This window comes from Gorilla gorilla, chromosome 2 (assembly GCF_029281585.2).
Source record: "Gorilla gorilla gorilla isolate KB3781 chromosome 2, NHGRI_mGorGor1-v2.1_pri, whole genome shotgun sequence".
In the NCBI taxonomy this organism is placed as follows: domain Eukaryota; kingdom Metazoa; phylum Chordata; class Mammalia; order Primates; family Hominidae; genus Gorilla; species Gorilla gorilla.
Window position 1 is genome coordinate 47442780 of NC_086017.1, and position 19107 is coordinate 47461886.

General features: G+C 44.4%; 1 protein-coding gene across 1 annotated transcript in view; it reads left to right on the top strand.

The window, feature by feature from the left end:
* The window catches only part of ITGA9 (integrin subunit alpha 9), a 371697-nt gene that overhangs the window by 88115 nt on the left and 264475 nt on the right, over nt 1-19107 (top strand). Inside the window, exon 15 of the mRNA XM_004033838.5 lies at nt 1909-2069. Coding sequence (XP_004033886.5) covers nt 1909-2069 — 161 coding nt within the window. The remainder of the gene's footprint in view (nt 1-1908; nt 2070-19107) is intronic.

Consider the following 19107-nt stretch of genomic DNA (forward strand, 5'->3'; position numbering starts at 1 on the left):
GTAATGTACAACATGCAGCAAGAACAAGTGTGGTGGGAATAGCCTGGCACCAGAGATTAAGGGAGTCCTAGATTCAGCTGTTTGATGGGTGGCCCTCTGGCCTGGAGCAAGTCTTGTTCCCTTTTGGGGCCTCAGTTCCCTCATCTTAAAAAATGAAGGTTTTTGAGCTTAGTGGTGTCTAGGATTGCCTCAAAGCTTTGCCAGTCTGAATCTACCCTTTTCTTGCTATTGTCCCCATTGGAGTTGGTGTGTGACAGTTGCACAGGTGCCAGTGTTTTCTGTGTGGGAGCACTTTCCTGTATGCATTATTCTCTTCTTAATAATGGCACCTCCTGAGAGTGAGTATCCAGGTCTCAGATCCCTTCTGGTGACACAGCCTTGCCTTGTAAGTCAACTGTTTGCTGGCGTTAAACAAGTTGGGGCAGATGGCTCTGCTGACTAGGAATTTGCCAGCTCGGCATGGCAAGATCCCTGAGATGGCAGAGGCCCAGGGAGGCCATTAGAAGCATCAAAAATATGCCCTGTGGCAGGTGCAGAATGCCCATTCAGGTCACCTTCCTCTCTGCCTGTTCATACCTCCCCTGGTGGCTGATCCCTTTGATGTCATTAAAAGCCGGAGCCTTCCCTAATGCCTGACTTCACTTACTTAAATGCCAGTGGGCTTGGGGCTACTTGTTACTGATGCAAAGCCCCCAGATTCTAAGAGGCAGATGTGTGGAGACAGGGCAGGGCTGGGTCATCTGCCTTCTGTTGCTTAGCCATCTTGCCTTGTCATTCCAGGGACAGAGATTCCTGTTCTCTCACTTTAAAAATGACATATTTCCTTGAATCCCCAAAACAGTTAAAAAATAAAAAGGGTTACGGAGGGGATGACCTCTGGCACAGAAAAGCAGTAAAATAGGTGTATTGACACTGAAGTCATATTTCTATAATGAAATACATACCTATCTATTTACTTATTGACTCTGAAATAACAGAGGTAGATCCTTCCAGGTTTATCTAGCATGCATTTGATACTGTGATCATCTTTTTTTTTCTTTCTTTCTTCTTTTTTTTAAATTCAAGACTGTGTTACAAAAGTTCTGCCATCTGGCATTACACATTCAGGTATGGGGGTGAGTTATTCTTTGCAGGAGAGGACCTCAGTACAGGCCCTACCGTGGTCATAGTTTTGTTGAAAGGATAGGCACTACAAAATGTTTGATCACCACACTCGGCTACCTGGGAATAAAGGCAACTCCAGCCTTCATCTGGGTTCCTGTGCATGTAAACTACCTGAAGGCAAGAGTTTATGCCTGCGTTGTTCATTGATACATCCCCTCTACCTTTAGCGGTGCCTGGCCTATAGTTAGTGCTCAGTAAACGATGGCGGGCACGTGGTCTGGTCCATGTACTGATTATAGAGCACGACTCAACTTTGTTGAGATGAGTTAAAATTATCAGACGAGATGGTTCCCTTGTGTTGGGCATAAACCATGTGCTTTACAGAAGTCAGTATTACACAAAGCCTTGATAATTTCAGCAGCTTCTGGTAATGTTCTGTAGGTTTGTCATGATGTTTTGCTTGTCAGGACACTAACCTGTGTTGGGTACACCTTCTTGATGGGCATATTGCTGGCTCAGTTGATACCTCATGATGGCATGAGGTTTAAATCAGGGAGAGCCGTGAAGTATGACACAAGGAGAGTCATTAGAAAGGCAGAGGACATCATGCTTCTCTCTCGATTCTTTGGGCACCCTGGCTGTGTGCTGCTTTCTGAGCAAGTCTCTGCTTGGGGCTGCAGTCTCCTGCCATGGAAGGGTAGGTATCGTATGAGATGTGCATGTGATCCCGTGACAAGGAAAAGAGGTGGCCTCATCACAGTGTGTTGGTCCTTTCTGACATTTTGACCTCTCATTTATTGGCAGGACTGAATTATGTTCTGATGGCTGACGTGGCCAAAAAGGAGAAGGGCCAGATGCCCAGGGTCTACTTTGTGCTGCTGGGAGAGACCATGGGTCAGATCACAGAGAAGCTGCAGCTGACTTACATGGAGGAGACGTGTCGTCACTACGTGGCCCATGTGAAGGTCAGTCCTCTCCTCCTTTTTATCCTCAAACTTTGATCTCTGCAGAAGTTCACTTGGAGCTGGTGGAAACTATTTTTATTATGTATTATGTGTGCTCTTCCAAAATTTTATTTCACAGGGAGGAGCATATCCATTTCTTCTTTTCTTTTAAAGTTGGCCTCTGACAGCCCTTTTATTTATCTTACTGTGTTGATTTCAGCCTTTAAGGGGGGTCGTGGTGTTCTAGGAGACCAGTGGTGGTCCCTGGCTTTGACTTGTTCTTTTGAGAGGTTTCTCATCCTCTCCCCTCTATGAGGCTTGGTAGCTTTTTCAGAGGAGAGCCTTGGAAGCATGTGCCTCTGGGTCTGCAGTGATGCTGGATCACACTGCACCTGATGCCTTTCTCAGTGGTCTACTACAAATTAGCTCATGGTCACAGTTAAGGCATTTTAAAACTGGTTGGACTAGATTTTTCCCCTTTGACTACTTTCTATTTATTTTAGGATGCAATTTTTGGCAACCTTTCCCCTCGCACTCTAAATAAACTTGCAAATGTTTTTCCTTCTTGAAATTGTTTGTTAAATACACTTTGCTGCTAATTCAGGAGGCCAGGCTTTGATTAGCTACAGAGTGGCCCTTGCAGCAGGCGCTGGCAGGGTGGAAGACCTGGCAGTGCCTGATGCTGCAGGAATGGCCAGACACTGACCCATGGGCAGGGTCAGAGAGCGGAGGAGGTGGAAGAATGCACTTAATCCAGGCCACATGGTGGGTGGAATGAGCATGGGTTTTGGAGACACATAGATCCAGTGTGTATCCAGCTGGACACATAATTGTGACCTCTCCCTGTCTCAGTCTCTGCATCTCTAAAATGGACACAGTAATCCTTACCTTGAAAGGTGGTCATCAGGATTAAACATTACACAATGAATTTACTTAAAGGACCTTGAATGGTGTCTGATAAATAGAAAGCAACCAAATTATTATTATTTGGTTGGGCTGTATATAATTGCCAATATTCTTTTTGACTTACAAAAATGGAAATTTCATATAGCTCAACCTACTATTGTTTATTAGCCACTGGATTTCTGACTGATAGTTTGAAAAGTCTGCAGATTAGAGATGAAGTGTCCTCCTGTTAGTGCCAGAGCAGAAGAATAACAGCTGCTTCTAGATGCTTCAGGGCTGTGTATAGAGAGATGCCCCACACACCCATGGCCCAGAGCCCATGAGTCCATGCCCCTCAGATGCTTCTCATTGGGGCTGGGCTGTGTCTTCTGCCAGGACTCCTGCAGGGGCCTGCCCAGACCAGCTGCCTGAGGGCTTGGGATGCTGGCCATTTATAAAGCTGCTCCTGTGCCTGTTAAGCCATACAGCCCCGCCCCCTCAGTCTTAGATTACATTGGCTTGTTGGTGCCTTTGGTGGGGTGTGAGGCTGCGCAGTACAGGCTCATATGCAAACACTGTCAGGCCTTTGAATGCCTGTGATTGGTGTTTTTATACCTGCTGGGGACAGGGCATCTTCTCTCAGGCCTCTTCTTGCTAGGTCTGTTCACAAAAGCTTTCCTTTAGGTTTCTTTGCAACTTCTTGCTTTGGCTGAGAAGTTATCCTTTGTTCCTAGTTGCCAAGGGTACTGGCTATGAGATGCCACGTAGAGCCTGCAGGCCTTTGCAAAGTGCACTCAGGGAGTGGCAATAGTGAAGTGCAGGCCAGAGGCAGGGCTGTTTCTATGGTGGCCCTGAGGGTTACTGGGAAGGATCAGGGTTGCGCAAGGGGTTGGTCCTGCTACTTTCTGATATCTAGGGTTGCCAGACTTAGCAAATAAAACTATAGAACTCCTAATTAAATCTGAATTTCAGATCACCAATGAATAATTTTTTAGTATGAGTGTGTCCCAAATATTGCATGGGATGTACTTATACTAAAAACATTTTGTTGTTTATCTGAAATTTAAATTTAACTTGGCATCCTGTTGGCAGATTCAACTCTGCTGATCTTCCTCTACCCAACAAGTGGCATTTCTTCACTCAACCAAAACCTGGCTGCCAAGAAGAGAGATTGAGATGATGGTTAGAAGAGTTTGGAGGCTGAGCTCAGGGCTCTCGAGTGCAGATCCAGCACAGACCTTGACGTGATTATTTTGGTCATTCTAGGGAGAGCAAAAGAGCAGGCCTGCTTCAGTGAATTGGGACCTAGAGTCATTTGGATACAGTGGTTGCTTGGCCATTTTCTTATGCAAGGAGGTGGGAGCGGAGAAGTACACCAGATAGACACATGTCTCTGAGACCTTTATGGTTCAAGAGGCAACATTGTTGCCAAGGTACACTCAAGGTGGCTGATACTTTATAGCCATACTTTATAGCCATGAGAATGTTTATTTCTGGCAGTTACTGTCTGGGCTGTAGCAGAGGACTGGGCAAATGGCAGAGTGCACCCGTAGGATGAGTGCTAATGGCCTAGCTAGCTGTCCACAGAGGAGGCAGCAGGCGCCGCCCCTGGCTTACTGGCTGTGGGAACACAGCTATGGAAGCTGAGGCAGGAAGCAAGGATGAGGGGAAGGGGAGTGGCAGCCGGACCACCTCTTGGAGCAGGAACTGGGGCCTGGGGGGTGTTGGTCAGGGGTCAAGAGCAGGATGCAGTCTCTACTGCAAGTGGAGCTTTCTCAGTGGAGCTGGCTCTCGGCTTTATGGACAAATCAAAGAAGATAAATAAAAGCATTCTGGCTTATCACACACCATATGGCTAGCAGACAGTGGGGCCGGCATGAGGGGCTGGGCCTGCTTTGTTTAGGCTATCTTTAGGTATTTTTTTCTTTTTTTCTTTAAGCCTATTCCAATCTTTTTTTTTTCTCCCTCTCCTTTTCCCTGGAAGTTTTCTTGCCATATATGGTGATAAGTGACTTTATCGTGGAAGACCGCACAGGCTAACACCTGTTTTCCAGGCTAACTGTCTTGTACCAGACTTTGTTCCATTCACCGTATTGGAGGGCACCTCCGGAGGGTATAGGATTTTGTGATAAGGCACATCCTCCTGAGGGGAGGGCAGGTACTTTCTCAGGGCCTCACTGTGGTCAGCAGAGCTGAGGCAGCTCCAGTCACTTCCTTGGCTTCTCTGCCTCAGAGTTCACACACCCCAGCTTATCTTCCCTCTTCCCCGAGACCAGCCCAGTTTTGGGGATGGGGCCCCTCCCACTAGCCAGTCAGGCTGGAGGCCTCTGGTGGATCTCACAGTCACAGGCGAAAGCCCAACACCTCCCCTCAGCATCAGGCTCTCCATGCCCTGCCTGACCTTACCTTTCTAGACCCATCTTCTGCCACCACATCCCCTGGGCCCCAGCTCTTGTCATGACCTGCCCCTTTCCTCCCGGAACCTGCTCCTTACACTTCTTTGCCTTGGTTCTTATGCTCACAGAAGTCAGAGGCCTGGTTTGTGTCGTATTCATGTAGAACCATCTACTATCTGCATGATTTTTACATTTTTTTGGTCTTAAACTCATACTTCCTGTGGTATTTTCTTTCATATTTTTCTCTTTTAATCAGCCAACTTTTGGTCTCAAATAAAATAATTTAAAACAGAAACTTTGTACCTTTCTATAAGCAGAAAACCATCTAACATGTCCCCAAAACAGAACGTAACTGTAAAAATAAATATATTGAAGACACAACAGTGTCCTAGAATTCTAGCTGGATTTCATTGTTTGTCAAAGTTGCTGATAAAGCGCCCACTCCATTCATGTGTTAGAAAGGGAAATGATCAAGTTCTAGGGAAGGCTTAAAGACATACTAGCACCGCACTGGAACTTTCTTCCTGATGCAATCAGAAGGACTGCAGGGGAATTGACTGGGAACAACTTTTCAAATATGAGAGTTGTTTTACAGAGTCATGCCTATGTGCCATGGAAATCCACCTTGTGGGCCCAGTCTGGGAAGCCCTGGCCATGCTCCGCTTTGATCATATGTGCCTTGCCCCATCCTGCCTGCTGAAGGCTTGCTGTTGTTCAAGGCTCAGTCCACAGGTTTTGAACATCCTCAGTGGCAGCTACTGACCTAGGCCCTGGCGATGCCACTGTCATCTTCCTGACTTCTTGGAGCTTGTTCCATGCTGCCTGACTCCTGCTTTGGGGATACTTGTCAGGTGGAACCTTGTTGGAGTGACTAATTGGGTTAGCTGGAGTGTGGGGTCACAAAGGCTTCTGATATGGAGTGGGGCCTGCTTGCCTCTGTCTGGACTGACTGCTGGGAAGTGATGGCTTGAGATGATGGAGAAGAGAATTTGGGATGCATGGCGTGTGCCAAAGAATAAATGCGGGTGTCCTGTTGTCACTCCATCTTTTTCTGGTTTATGTGTTCTTACCTGGATGACAGCTGTGCTCATCCTCTAATCCTGTACAATACCTTGAGAGCACAGGCCTTTTGTGAGATCAAATGCCTATGCATGACAGGCAAATAAGCAGGCTCTTCAGGACCAGGGAAACGATGGTTCTGAGTCTGATGCAGGGATGGCAGAGAAGCCCAGGCAGAGTGCAGAGGCAGTGATGTCATTCCCTACGTGAGGATCAGTGACACCCTCTAGAAGCATTTAGGGAACTTTTTTTGAACAGAACCATGTGTCAGACACTGTCAAGAAGGCCAATAACGGTATTATTGTTAAAAACAAAACAAAACAATCTACACTAGACAAGGGAATATGCACATCAGCTTTTCTGAGAAGCTGCAGATGTTCATAAGATTGTTCTTCTATGTTCCTGAAGGATTTTTCAAGGAACTTTGAAACCTAAGTGGCTGCAGCTCCTTCCTTGCTTTTGTGGGCAGATGCTCATCCTGGCCTGGCGAAGGGTGGGACATCACCCTGGCCACCAGGTCTCCTGAGAGATCACACCCTGGGATCTGCCCAGGTGTTTTGGCCTCTTTCCATTTTCATATCCAACAAAATGCCTTGGGACCATGGCTTCAATCACATTACATGCTGTGAGTTTAGAGTGTTGGATGCTGGTTTTCAGAGGTGATCAAAACTTTTTTTTTTTCTTGTTTAAGAAACAGATAGTTAAGAAAGGGAGATTAAGTTGGAGTTAATAAGAACTCTGAGAAACAGCAGAAAGAAAAACAGCAAAAGTTTCTTCTTTATCTGGAAAATAACATGCTAAATCTCCGGGTCATCTTGAGAAGTCAAAGAAATAGCTAAGAAAAAAACAGTTGCAGGGTTTGGCAAAAGGGGACGCCAACCTTAGATATGAGGTCTTCTGAAAACTTTTAAAATTTGTTTATTTTTTGAATCAGTAGTGTGTATAGTTAAAATTTTTAAATGGTTATAAAAGTTGTCAAAGAAAGGATGTCTTTCAGCTATCCCATTTCTCTCCCAAAGGCAACCACAGTTCCATTTTCTTAACGTGTCTTTCAAAAGCTTGTCAATAAATATAGAAATCTGTGTGTGTACCTCCTTTTATTTTATGCAAATAGTAGTATACTGTGTGCACACTGTGGTAAACTTACTTTTTCTTTTAAAACATCCAACAGCAGAATGGAGGAACAGATTTTGGCAAATTGCACAAAATCTAGCTGTACCAGATGAAATACAACTCAGCAATAACACTATTATGTTATTATGATACATACAATAACACGAATGACTTTTGAAAGCATTAAACTGAGTAAATGAAGCCAGACACAAAAGGCTACCTACTGGATGATTCCATTTATATGATGTTCTGGAAAAGGCCCACTAAAGAGAAAGCAGATTGGTGGTTTTCAGCGGCCAGGGTTTGGGGAAAGGGCTGATGATGACTGACTTCAAAGAGGGATGAGACAACTTTCTGGGGCGATGAACATATTCTAAGATCGTGGTTGTAGTGGTTGTATGGTTGCATTTATTAAAACTTAACAGAATGCACACCTAAAATTAGTGAATGTTATGTATGTAAATTATATCTCAATCAAACTTATTTTGTTAAAAAAAAGTTTCGTGGAGATTGTTCCATATTGGTGCATATAGAGCTTTCCTGTTCTTTTTCAGTAGTTCTTTTTCACTATTCCTTGATTTATTTAACCTGTCCAGGTGGTCTTCTATATGTCAGTTCCAGACTAACCTGATCTGATGCTTGTAGACTAGTCATCTTAGTTTGCTTCTCCAGAAGAGGCTCCTCTTCTCTCCCCTAGATCCATAGTATCCTGGCTGAGGACCCCTGAGAGGGCAGCATGGAGGGGCCCTGGTGCTCTCTAAGGTGACCTTGGACATATGTCCTACAGAGGACAAGCCTCTTAGCTATAGGGTACCCAAGGAAAATGGGAGATTTTTCTTGATTCCTGCAGTTGGCTTTGTGCCCTTGGCAGGCTCTCCTGGTCTGTAGGTAGCATAGATGGCCTGAATGTTTGGTAAGGGGTGCTGGAAACTAGGACAAGAAAAGAGGGGAAGGCTGGGATGCATAGAACTGATGTGTGGGAAACCACCTTCATCATCCAGCTCAGGTGTGAAGCCGCTGCTCATGCGGTACGCTCTGCTCACACAGATGGCACTAAGGAACTGGGAAGCTGGGCTTTGGAGACCACGCTGGAAGTCAGCTTACTGAGTGTGGGTTGCCTTGACCATCTCCTCTGGGAGGCCATGTTGTGCATAGCTGGAGAACAAACTGGGGATGAATCAAGAAGGGAAAGGGTGTGGTGAATGTTCAGCATGGGAGCTGATATCTCTGATGAGCACTGTTTGGCCATTGATTTCTTTCTTGGGTGCAATGAAGGGCTCTTAATCTTCTGCATTTGGACACTTGCCACCGAGGACATTGTGATTAGCAAAGGAAGGCACAAAAATTCTAATCCAAAGGCTTTGCCTGCCTTAAGTCCTTTTTTGAAATGGAGCTGATTTAAATATGTAAGTATGGTCACAGCATTGACACTTCAGTGGTTATCGTAAGCTTATTTGTACTGTATGTGAGATGCAGTTTGTAGCAATTGCTATGGGTAAAATTTTTATTTTAAGAGGTGACTTTCTATTTACAGTTATTCATTTACACTGGGTTCATCTATTAATATATACTGTTGATGCCCTTTTAACACTGGTATTCTTTGAAGTCACACATGATAATGTGTTCTGTTTTATTGGTTTTGTCTTTATATTTGAGATGTGATTATAAAGATCCCTTCTGCCTCAAACCTTGAACTTAGATATTCATTATAAGCATGATTCCCTTCAAAGTAATCACCTTCTAGTCGTTCCTGTTTTGAAATTTCTTCCATGGTTTGTTTATTCACTTTTATCATGGTCCATTTTTACTCTAGGAGTTAATTCGAATTTTGGAAGCAGCAAGATTTCTGTGCAATCCTCTCTAGTAGATAATAGTGTGTTTGGGGAAAAGTGAGGTATAATAATACAGGAATTAGTATTAAAGAATGTAGTAATTAAACTCCTTTTGAAAATGATTTTAAAAGAATTCCCATAATATTCAGGTAATAGCGATAAAAGCAGCTAACACTAATCGAGCATTTAGTATGTGCTGGTTACTGTGAGTCACTACATGTGAGATAGTTACTGTTTTTATCCTCATCTTACTATTTCAAAGACAAGGCATAGAAGAGTGAAGGGACTTGCTCACGACCTTATAGTTGACAAGTAGCAGAGGTAGGATTTAAACCCGCAAGTCTGGCTCCTAAGACTTGGGTTTAAACCACTACATTCTAACACCCCTCATAAATACAAGCTAGAACTATTAGTAACTAGTACTTATTATATGCCAGATACTCTTCTACAGGCTTTACATGAAGAAAGAGAGGTTAAGTAACCTGACTCAGGCTATGAACTAGTGAGAGACTTCACTGCCTCTTCATAATAGAGTCCTAGGACCTTCTCTGTGTTAAGCATATGGCCCCCAGAGGTGACAGCTTTTGGGGGTTTATGTTCTAGAGCAGTGATGTGCTGCTAATGTTTAACAACTAGCTCTTGGAAAGAGGGGGCATGACTTTTGTAGCATTTTGCAAATTTCCCTGGTGTAAATATTCTCATCATGTCTGATTTCAAGCTACCAATGAGACATCACTGAATGTGGAGTTAGGAAGAGATGCACAATAGCACACAGTTGTTTAGTATTTCCAATAGCTCTAAATATCTTTAAGAGCATAGATGATAGTAAAGTATGGTAAAATAATTAGGAAGTTATGAGTGTTGAGTATTTATTACTTTTATCTTAATATAATTTACTTATTTTTAAGTTTATTCAATTTAACTTTTAATAATGGCTGTGTTTAACAACCCTGGCCCGTAAACTTTCTGAAAATTTAACAGTTGGCTTTTGGAAACCCACTGCAGCAAGCTCCAGCACACAACTGAATATGTTGAGGGTTTTTTTGTTGTTATTGTTGTTTTAATTTTAGATTCACAAGGTACAGGTGCTTGTTTGTTCCATGGGTATATTGCACACTGGTGAGTATTGGGCTTCTAGCATGTTTGTTAATAAGTTGGTCATATCACTCAAGTCATGCCTGATACACAGATGTTTGATTATCAGAGTCTTTTTTCTTTCTTGTTTCCTGTGGCTTTTTAAGTTGATGAATAATAGGAAAGTAAATTTGTGGGGTCAGTTAAACCACCAGACGACAGCTTTTATGTTTGTACATTGGTTCAGAGGTACTCTGTATTTTGACTGGATTTATTGGATAGTGTAATTGTTTCCATTTAAAACAATGGAAAAGATTTCATTTAAATTTACTGAGATCTTATTCTTCACCCTCATTCCATGCACATTTGGGATTCTGTTCGGCAGCCCCTCTGCACTCTTAAGACGCACGGCAGCCTCTCTGTACTCTGAAGACGCACGAATTGCTGACTGTTGGGCTTGCCTGGAGGGGACTGGGGGTTATTACCTCCCACGGGAATGTTTAAGCTCTGGAAGTTTTCCTACCTCCTGCAACTGAATTTAGTCCTAATTAGTACAGAGTGAACTAGCTGTGAACAACCTTTGGTTTTCTTGCTTTGTGCCTTGATCATGTGAGACCTAAGGGCTGGTCCTGCCCTTTTCTTATCCATTGCTTTAATCAGAAATAACATATCAAGGTGGCCCAAATTGTGTCACTATTCTTTCCTTTGTCTTCTCCACCCATTCCCACGGCATCCATTCCTAAGGTCATTTGGAGAATTCTCCGTTCCAATAAGTGGGATCCACATGGCTCAAGGAGCAACAGGCCTTGGAATCACTCTTTCAGTAGTAGCTGATCCCTCAGTCTACCCCAAAGAGCTGCCTCGCCAGACCTCCCCACCTCCCGGCCATACAGACTCCAGATGTGGAAAAAGCCCTTGCCATCTCTATCCTCCAACATAGAGCTTTGGTGTCTGAGACACATCCAAGTGACAGGCCCAAGAGGGCCTCTGAATGAAGACGGATGAGCCGTGTGGACACAGCCACACTATGTTCTCGTGAAGGCATAAGACCATGGGCCAACTTTCTGGACATCCAGGGCTGGCTGCAGAGGCTGGAGTGAGTGGCTTTCAAGGCAAGACTGATAATGAAAGTCATGTGTTTGGGTGGGAATCACAAGCAGCGGAAGTAGGGGAGCCAGCTTCCCTTCCTGCTGTGTGTCACAATAAGATAGGACACAGATGCAAAAGCAGATCGCTACAGCTGGATCTGGGTAAAGGTGGCAGTGACGCATCGGTGCAGAGAATTCCTGTTTTGAGGAAAGATTCGGAGCCAGCTAAGGTTTTCTGAGGGCCCGTCATGTCTCAGACTGTCACACTTATTCCTCTGTCATGTATGCTTAAGTCCGTTTTAGGTGACCCCTTGTAAAGAAAGGAAGCTTGGCCCCTGAAGCCTCATTGCGTGGGATAAGGGGACTAACATATTCTGTGGTTGTACCAGCAAATTATTATTTATTTCTTATTTTATAAAAGTATAGATTTTATTCATGCCTATATTGTTAGAGAAAATCATTATTTTTAGTCAACGTATTAGTATTAATATCATGGCCTCTTTTCTTCTCATTTTGGAAGGGGAATATTTTTAGACTCTTTAATGAGAGAGTCATTTTCTCAGTAAATATTTGATTGGCCTGAAGTTAAGTGGGTAGGCATAAAAAATTGTGGAAGTATTGGACTTGAGCAAACTTTTGACAAATAGCGCTCTCTTTCTCTCTTGGGCGTATGCGTGTGTGCATGCATGTACTCCAGCTCTCTGTGTATGTTACACACATACACGTTTTTCGCATAAAACATTTTTATTTTGGGCCAGGTGTGGTGGCTCATGCCTGTAATCCCAGCACTTTGGGATGCTGAGGCAGGCAGACCATCTGAGGTCGGGAGTTCAAGACCAGCCTGGCCAACATGGTGAAACCCCGTTTCTACTAAAATTACAAAAATTAGTTGGGCATGGTGGTGGGTGCCTGTAATCCCAGCTACTCTGGAGGCTGAGACAGGAGAATTGTTTGAACCTGGTAGGTGGAGGTTGCAGTGAGCCAAGATTGTGCCACTGCACTCCAGCCTTGGAGACTGAGCAAGACTCCATCTAAAACAAAACAAAAAAATCTTTATTTTGAAATAATAGCAGTCTTACAAAAAAGTCATTAGGATAGCACAAATAAATACCGTAAATTCTTCACCCAGATTCCCTAAATGTCATTTGCTTTGTAATTTTCTATCTATTCGTACTTCTTACCTGTTTGAGAGTAAGTCGGAGACGTGATGCCCCCTTATCCCTAACATCAGGGATATTTCCTGAGAACAAGGACATTCTTTTACGTAACCATAGCACAATTATTGAAATAAGGAAATTAAGTGATACATTACTGTTAGCTTATCTGCAGAACTCACTCAAATATCACCAGTTATCTTCATGTCCTTGGTAGCAAAAGAAAATCCCGCACTATTGCATTTGGCTGTCACATCTCTTTAGTCTGGAAAAGTCACTCAGCCTTGCTCCTTCATGTCCTTGACATTTTTGAAGAGTACAGGTCAGTTATTTTATAGAAGGCCTCCCTGGGTTTGTCTGTTTCATCATGATTAGATTCAGGACGTATATTTTCTGCAGGAGTACCACAGAATACTTGTGTCCTATATATTTAAAAACATATACATCCAACATCACTGAAGGTATGTATTTTTAACTCCTCCTTTAAAGTGGTTTTCCAAAGTTAGTTGCCATCCCCAAAAGGGAGCTTTTAGACATTGAGAGAGGTGATGATGAAAGTACGATAGCTTGCTCACCACCTCTCTCCTCTGCTCCTGGGAGCACAGGGGAGTTTCAACTCTGGGGAAGGTGATCATTTGGGTCATTAGTAGGGCTTTGAGTACCATGGTGTCTGCAGGGAGTTCCCAGTTCTTACTGCAGTCTGAGAATAAAACATAATATCTTTGGTCTTCACAGAGGTATCAGACAGGAATTCCACTCAGCTTGCAGGAATTGAGACCCCAGGACAGGGGCTTAAGCACATCAAGATAATTCCTCTCTCTTCTAGAGGAAGAGAAGTTGCTGATGTTGGTTCAGTGACTCGAGGATGAAGTTCTCTGACCTTTCACTTATTCAGGAAATGTGCGTTGCATACCTACTATGCCGTAGGCTGGGGGGCCCTCAGCTCTGCTGTGAAGAGACAAGGATCCTTGTCCCCTGGGAGTTTATATCCCAGTAGGGGGAGACAGACAATAGATATAATAAAGAAGAAAATTAAGGTGCATTAGAAGACGATGAGGCTATGGAAAAAAAGAAAGAAAATAGAGCCCAGTGAAGCGGGTTTGGGAGTGCAGGCATGGGGTTACGGGGGTCAGGGTGACCTCACTGACAAGGTGTGATTTGAGCAAAGCCTGGAAGGAGGCTGGGGAGTTAGCACAGCGGGTTCCTGGAGGGGGTGCTCAGACCAGTGTCTGAGTGTCTGGTGTGTCTGAGCAGGAGCAGGGAGGCCAGTGTGGGCAAAGAGGTCAGAGTGGCAGCGATGGTTGTGAGCGGGTCATCTTGGGCTTCCTAGGCCTTGGGAAGGATTTGCCTTTACTCAGAGGGGGATGTGAGTGTGTGAGGGATCTGGGCAGGGTGGTGACCTGGCCTGCCTTCCATTTTTACAGGCCCCTGCTGGCGGCTATGTTGGGAAGGCCTGTAGGAGGCGGGAGAGCAGCAGGAACAGGGTTAGGAGACTGAGCATTACCCAGGGAAGAGGGTGGCTCCACTGGGGCCATAGTGGTGACATTGTGAGAAGTGGTTAAATTCTGCATGCATTTTGAAGGGGGATCCTGCAACATTTCCTGAGGGTTTGATTGTCAGTTGGGAGGGAATAAGATATCAAGGGTCACTCCAAGCTTTTCAGCCTGAGTACCTAAAAGGATGGAGTTGTCACTGGTGGTGTTTTCAACTGAAGGTGCAGGTGAGCAGGTTGAAAGGGGGAAGATCTGGAGTTTGTTTTTAGACACACTGGTAGATGTTTAAGTGTGTATGCGTATGTATGAGTCTTCAGTTTGAGTAGTAGTCTGAGTAAGAAGTATCAACTTGGGAGTCGCCAGCAGACAGATGGTATTTAATGCCAGGAGATTTGATGAGATCACCCAGGGCGTGAGGGGAGATAGAGAAGAGAGGGGGACCAAGGGCTGAGCTATGGACACTCCAACACTAAGAGCATCTTTTCCTCCTACCCCTAAAATGGCTCTGGGGCTCCAGCCATTGTATGTGTTTTTCATGCAGGAAGAAGTGGGACATGCAAAGAGGCTCTTTATAATCTGGTCTGAGGCCCCTGTAAAGAGCCTCCAGTGACTTCTGCATATAACGCATTGACCATCCATATTTTAAAAGAGGTTGGAAGATGTCTAAGTACCAGCTAGACATCTTATAAATCCTATCACTATAGAGTTTTGCTCTCCAGCAGAACTTTCTGTGATGAAGGAAATGTTCCGTATCAGCACTGTCCAATATGGTGGCCAGTGACCACATATGACTGTGAGCACTTAAAGTGTGGCTAGTGCCAATAAGGCATTGACTTTTTACTTTTCTATACTTTTAATTAATATAAACTCAAACTGAAATAACACATGTGGCTAGTGGCTACCATGTTGGACAGTGCAGATATTGAAGTTTGATTTTTAAGAAGGAGAGAGACAGATACTGGACAGACAACTCACAGCTCCTGCCACAGTACAGCATGGAGCCTCCCAAGGCACTAGTCACACAGATCAGGCCACACAGCCAAATGGAAATACAAATAATAGATTGAGGTCACATTGACTGTTTCACGTTGTACTTAGACATGCTGATTAAAACCTGAGTTGCAAGTGTGCCATGGAACATAATCTCTCCCTCTAGTGTTTTGGAACAATCACACACAAATGTTTATATCCACATACAGGCCCCATATACAATGGAGGAAACAGAACAGAAGAAGGTTGGATGGTTCACCAAGTTGAGTGGGTCCTTCAAAGGATGTCACCATCTTGGATGTGATGTTTTCTGTTTTCAGTGGCATAGAACTAGATAAAAGGTGGCAGTACAGAGGATGGAAGTGGTATTGCTCAGTGGGAAAGGGAAGGCATTTTAGGTTTGAGACATATTACAGTATTGCCTTTTAGCGTAGAAAAGCCCTCCTTCCTGATGCTCTTGCTAGTGCTAGGTGGAAAGATTCCCTTTCAACTCAACATGTGTGAAGCACATGAACTGAAGCACTCTTCCTGCTTAGCATGGCAGGGGCTGGGCCAGGCCAGGGTGGACCAGGTCTTGCTCTGATCAACCACATGGTCTCAGGCAAGTTGCTTCACCTTTACTGCTGAGCTTCAGTGTCCTCAGCTGAAATGGGGAGCAGAATACTGACTTCTTAGTAGGGGTCTGGTAAACACTGGGCCCCTTTTTCCTTCTGCTCTACCCTGCAAATCTTTTCCTCTTTCTAACTGCCTCTGCATTTGGAAGGGGTCAAGACTCATTTCATAGTTTTTTGGGGGATTAAAAAATGATTAGAAGCAGATGGTGAGAAGAAAATAGAAAGTACGGAGCAAATAAGAAATGTGGGAAGAGAAGAGGGCAAATGGTAAGGCAGCTCTCGGAGCTGGCATGTTCTTTCTCTCTGGACCAGAGCAAGCCAGAGCCTCTCAGTCATCTTCACGGGCTGGTTGACAAGGACTCCTCACGTTAGCGTGCACACGAAGCACCTGGGACCTTGTTCAATGCAGATCCTGATACAGCAGATCTGAGGTGAATTTCTAGCAAGCTCCCTGGTGACGCTGGTGCTGCTGGTCCATAGACCACAAAGCGAGGAGCTCGAAGACATAGATACCAAAAGTTACAGGGGAAAACGGACAAAGCCACCAGCTGGCAGTTGATGCAGGTATCAGAAGCAAGTGGGCCTCGGAGGGGCCAGATGCCTCTCTCCTCACACTGACCGTGAGAGCGAGTGCTCCTCATCAACAACGTGGGGCCAGGCTTGAGTCAGCAGCACTGACTTTATGTGACCTTGTGCAGCTCGCCAGCCCACGCTGATGTGTGTTAATGGAGGGGGTGCCCCTTATAGGAGGGTGGTGTGGGCTATAATTTCTTCTGCATTCTCTGCCTATTGCTTGAAGGACAGTGTTGTCAGCAGTCAACTGACTGAGCTTGACTTTTCAGCAGTTTTTTTAAACTTCACTGCAGTGTTTTTGGACACAGCTAAGTCAGAAATCTATTTACCCTTCTCAGAGACCAGGAAGCTCTTGAAGTAGAAGCTCTTATTAAGCAGAAAATTTTAAAGTGGTTTTCCTTCTCCTTTTCTTGGGTCTGCTTTCTTGGGGCAAACAGAATACGAGAAGCCAACTTAGAAATTGCATGGGTCCTTCCTGCATTTTGTGAGAAAATGGTGGCCTCCTATATTTCTTCCCTGACAGGTTACTGTGGGCCACCAGCCTCCTTGGTGACTTCTGTTTTGCAGATGGGGAATTTGTTGATTGTAGTGAGTATGCTGTGTGTGGCAGAAAGGATTCTGTCACCTACAGAGAGCTAGGGAAGCGCCCAGGCTGAGGAAACCCACCCCTTCGAAGCAGCCATCCATAGGTAGCCTGGGGGTCTTTTCACAAGACAGCCCTAGCCCCAGTTCATGGGAGTTGGAACAATGGTGGGTCCAATGGTGGATGAATAGTTTATTCACATGCATCCCAGGAGATTTGTGTGAAGAGGGTGACAGAGAGTTGCTTCTTTTAAAAAAAAAAAAAGTATTAAGGGCTATGTAAATAAAAAGAAGAAATTAAGTTGTAACAATAACAATAATAGCTATCTTTTATTGAGCATTTACTATATGCTACATGTTTTACATGTACATGAAGTCCTTATAAAGAATACAATTACATATGTTAATATATTATTATATACAGAAAATTGTATCAGAATTATATCTACATATATAAAAATAAAATAAAATCTCATTTTACCATTGAGGGATCTGAGATTTAGAGCATTTAATTTATTTAAGATCTCACAGCTGGTAAGCAGCCAAGTCTTGGGTTTGAATCCCATCCAGCAACCAACTAGTTCTATGACTTTGAATGCAAAAGATGATGGCTTTTCTCATTATTATTACCTAGTTAGTCTGAGAAAGAGAAAACTCCATTCTGGATGGCCCATTTCTGGGTGGATTGGTGCTAGGTTTCTCCTGTTCTTGGACAAGGTTGCACTTTTCAGCCGCTCCTGTGCACGTGTGTCCATGCTCTGAGGTGGGAGGAAAGCTCAGTGTGGGTCAGTGAGTCCAGGGCAGGCAGGAGTCCTGGGGACTGGAGGTTCTCAGCACTTCTGTTTGATCTTCCCTGCCTGTCTGTGGCCTCTGCAGTTTAAACAATGACTGTCACTTAAACCTCTTCTGAAGAGCTTGAAGTCTGGTCCATGCCTTCAGCCCACCAGCGTGTGTCAGGTACCTGTTGGGTACACAGCTCTGTGTCTGGTGGAGGGGAAACAAAGATTAAAAAGACCGGGCCCTGTCCTCCAACAGCTCAGGTTATTTCATGCCTGCATTCGGGGCACTGTCTTACTTGGCCTAGTCCCACACTTGTCCCTCCCACCCCTTGCTTCTCTATTTTCAATTCACTTCTGTTTCTACACACGTCAGTGATGCAGTGTCCTATGTACAGGTGTGCCTGGGACAGTCCTGGTTTATGCCTGTTGTCCCAGCATAATCATTAATAGTTCTCTATTTCACTCTCAAGTGTTCCGATTTGGATGGCACCCTATTTATTGAGTGCTCATTGTGTGCCAGACACTGTGCTGGGCCCGGGGCAGATGGAGACTCGTAAGCCATAACCACTGCCTCCCAGGAGCTAGTCTGCTGGGGCATCCATTCTGAATACCATGACTTGGCAAGTGAAGCATTCCCATGCCTTCCAGACTCCTTGCTTTGGCTCTGCCTGTGTGAAACGTACTCCGTTTCCAGAGCCAGCTGCCGAGCTTTTTCCCCTGGGCTGACTTTCCACCACCCTGACCTGCGATTCCTCTCTGCTAACCCTCCTCTCACCGTTCTCCCCAGGGTGGGCTGTGGGCCTTCTGGTGCTGAGCTCCCTCACATCTGAGCTGTCTTAGCACCTTCTTTCCGCCTGTATTTGTGTTACTTGGGTATTTGTGTTTTATCTTCTGTACCAGAGCATAGGTTATTTTAAAGCAGGGAGCTTATGGCATTCAACACTGTCACCCTGGGAATAGGACCCCCAAAACACTTTATTTCTCAAATAAATGATGGAGTAGGTTCCAGCGTTGTTTCTTCCTTGCTGTCCATTTCTAAGGATGAGTAAAGAGTTAACGTATTGAACTTGAAAGGAGAGATTTTTTCCCTCTTGTAATAAATCAAACTTTTCTGAATCTGGAAAAGTGATGGATGAAACTATGTGAGACACAAACACACACATATACACCCCATAACCATTTTGAGGTCATTTAATAAGGGATTGCTTTCTGGATAATCTCGCTCCTTGGGTATAAATCTAATGTGAAAGGGCAGGGGTCAGATATTTACCTCAAAGCGTTGGTGTGAGGATAAAATGAGGCATTGCTTTTAAAGTGCTAAGCTCAGCCCACTGAAAAATACGCAAATGCATCAGAAGAGTCCTCTGTAAATCCACTGAGCTGGAATTTCCAAGCAGGTGTCCTTGCTGCCTCTTGTTAGCCTTTTG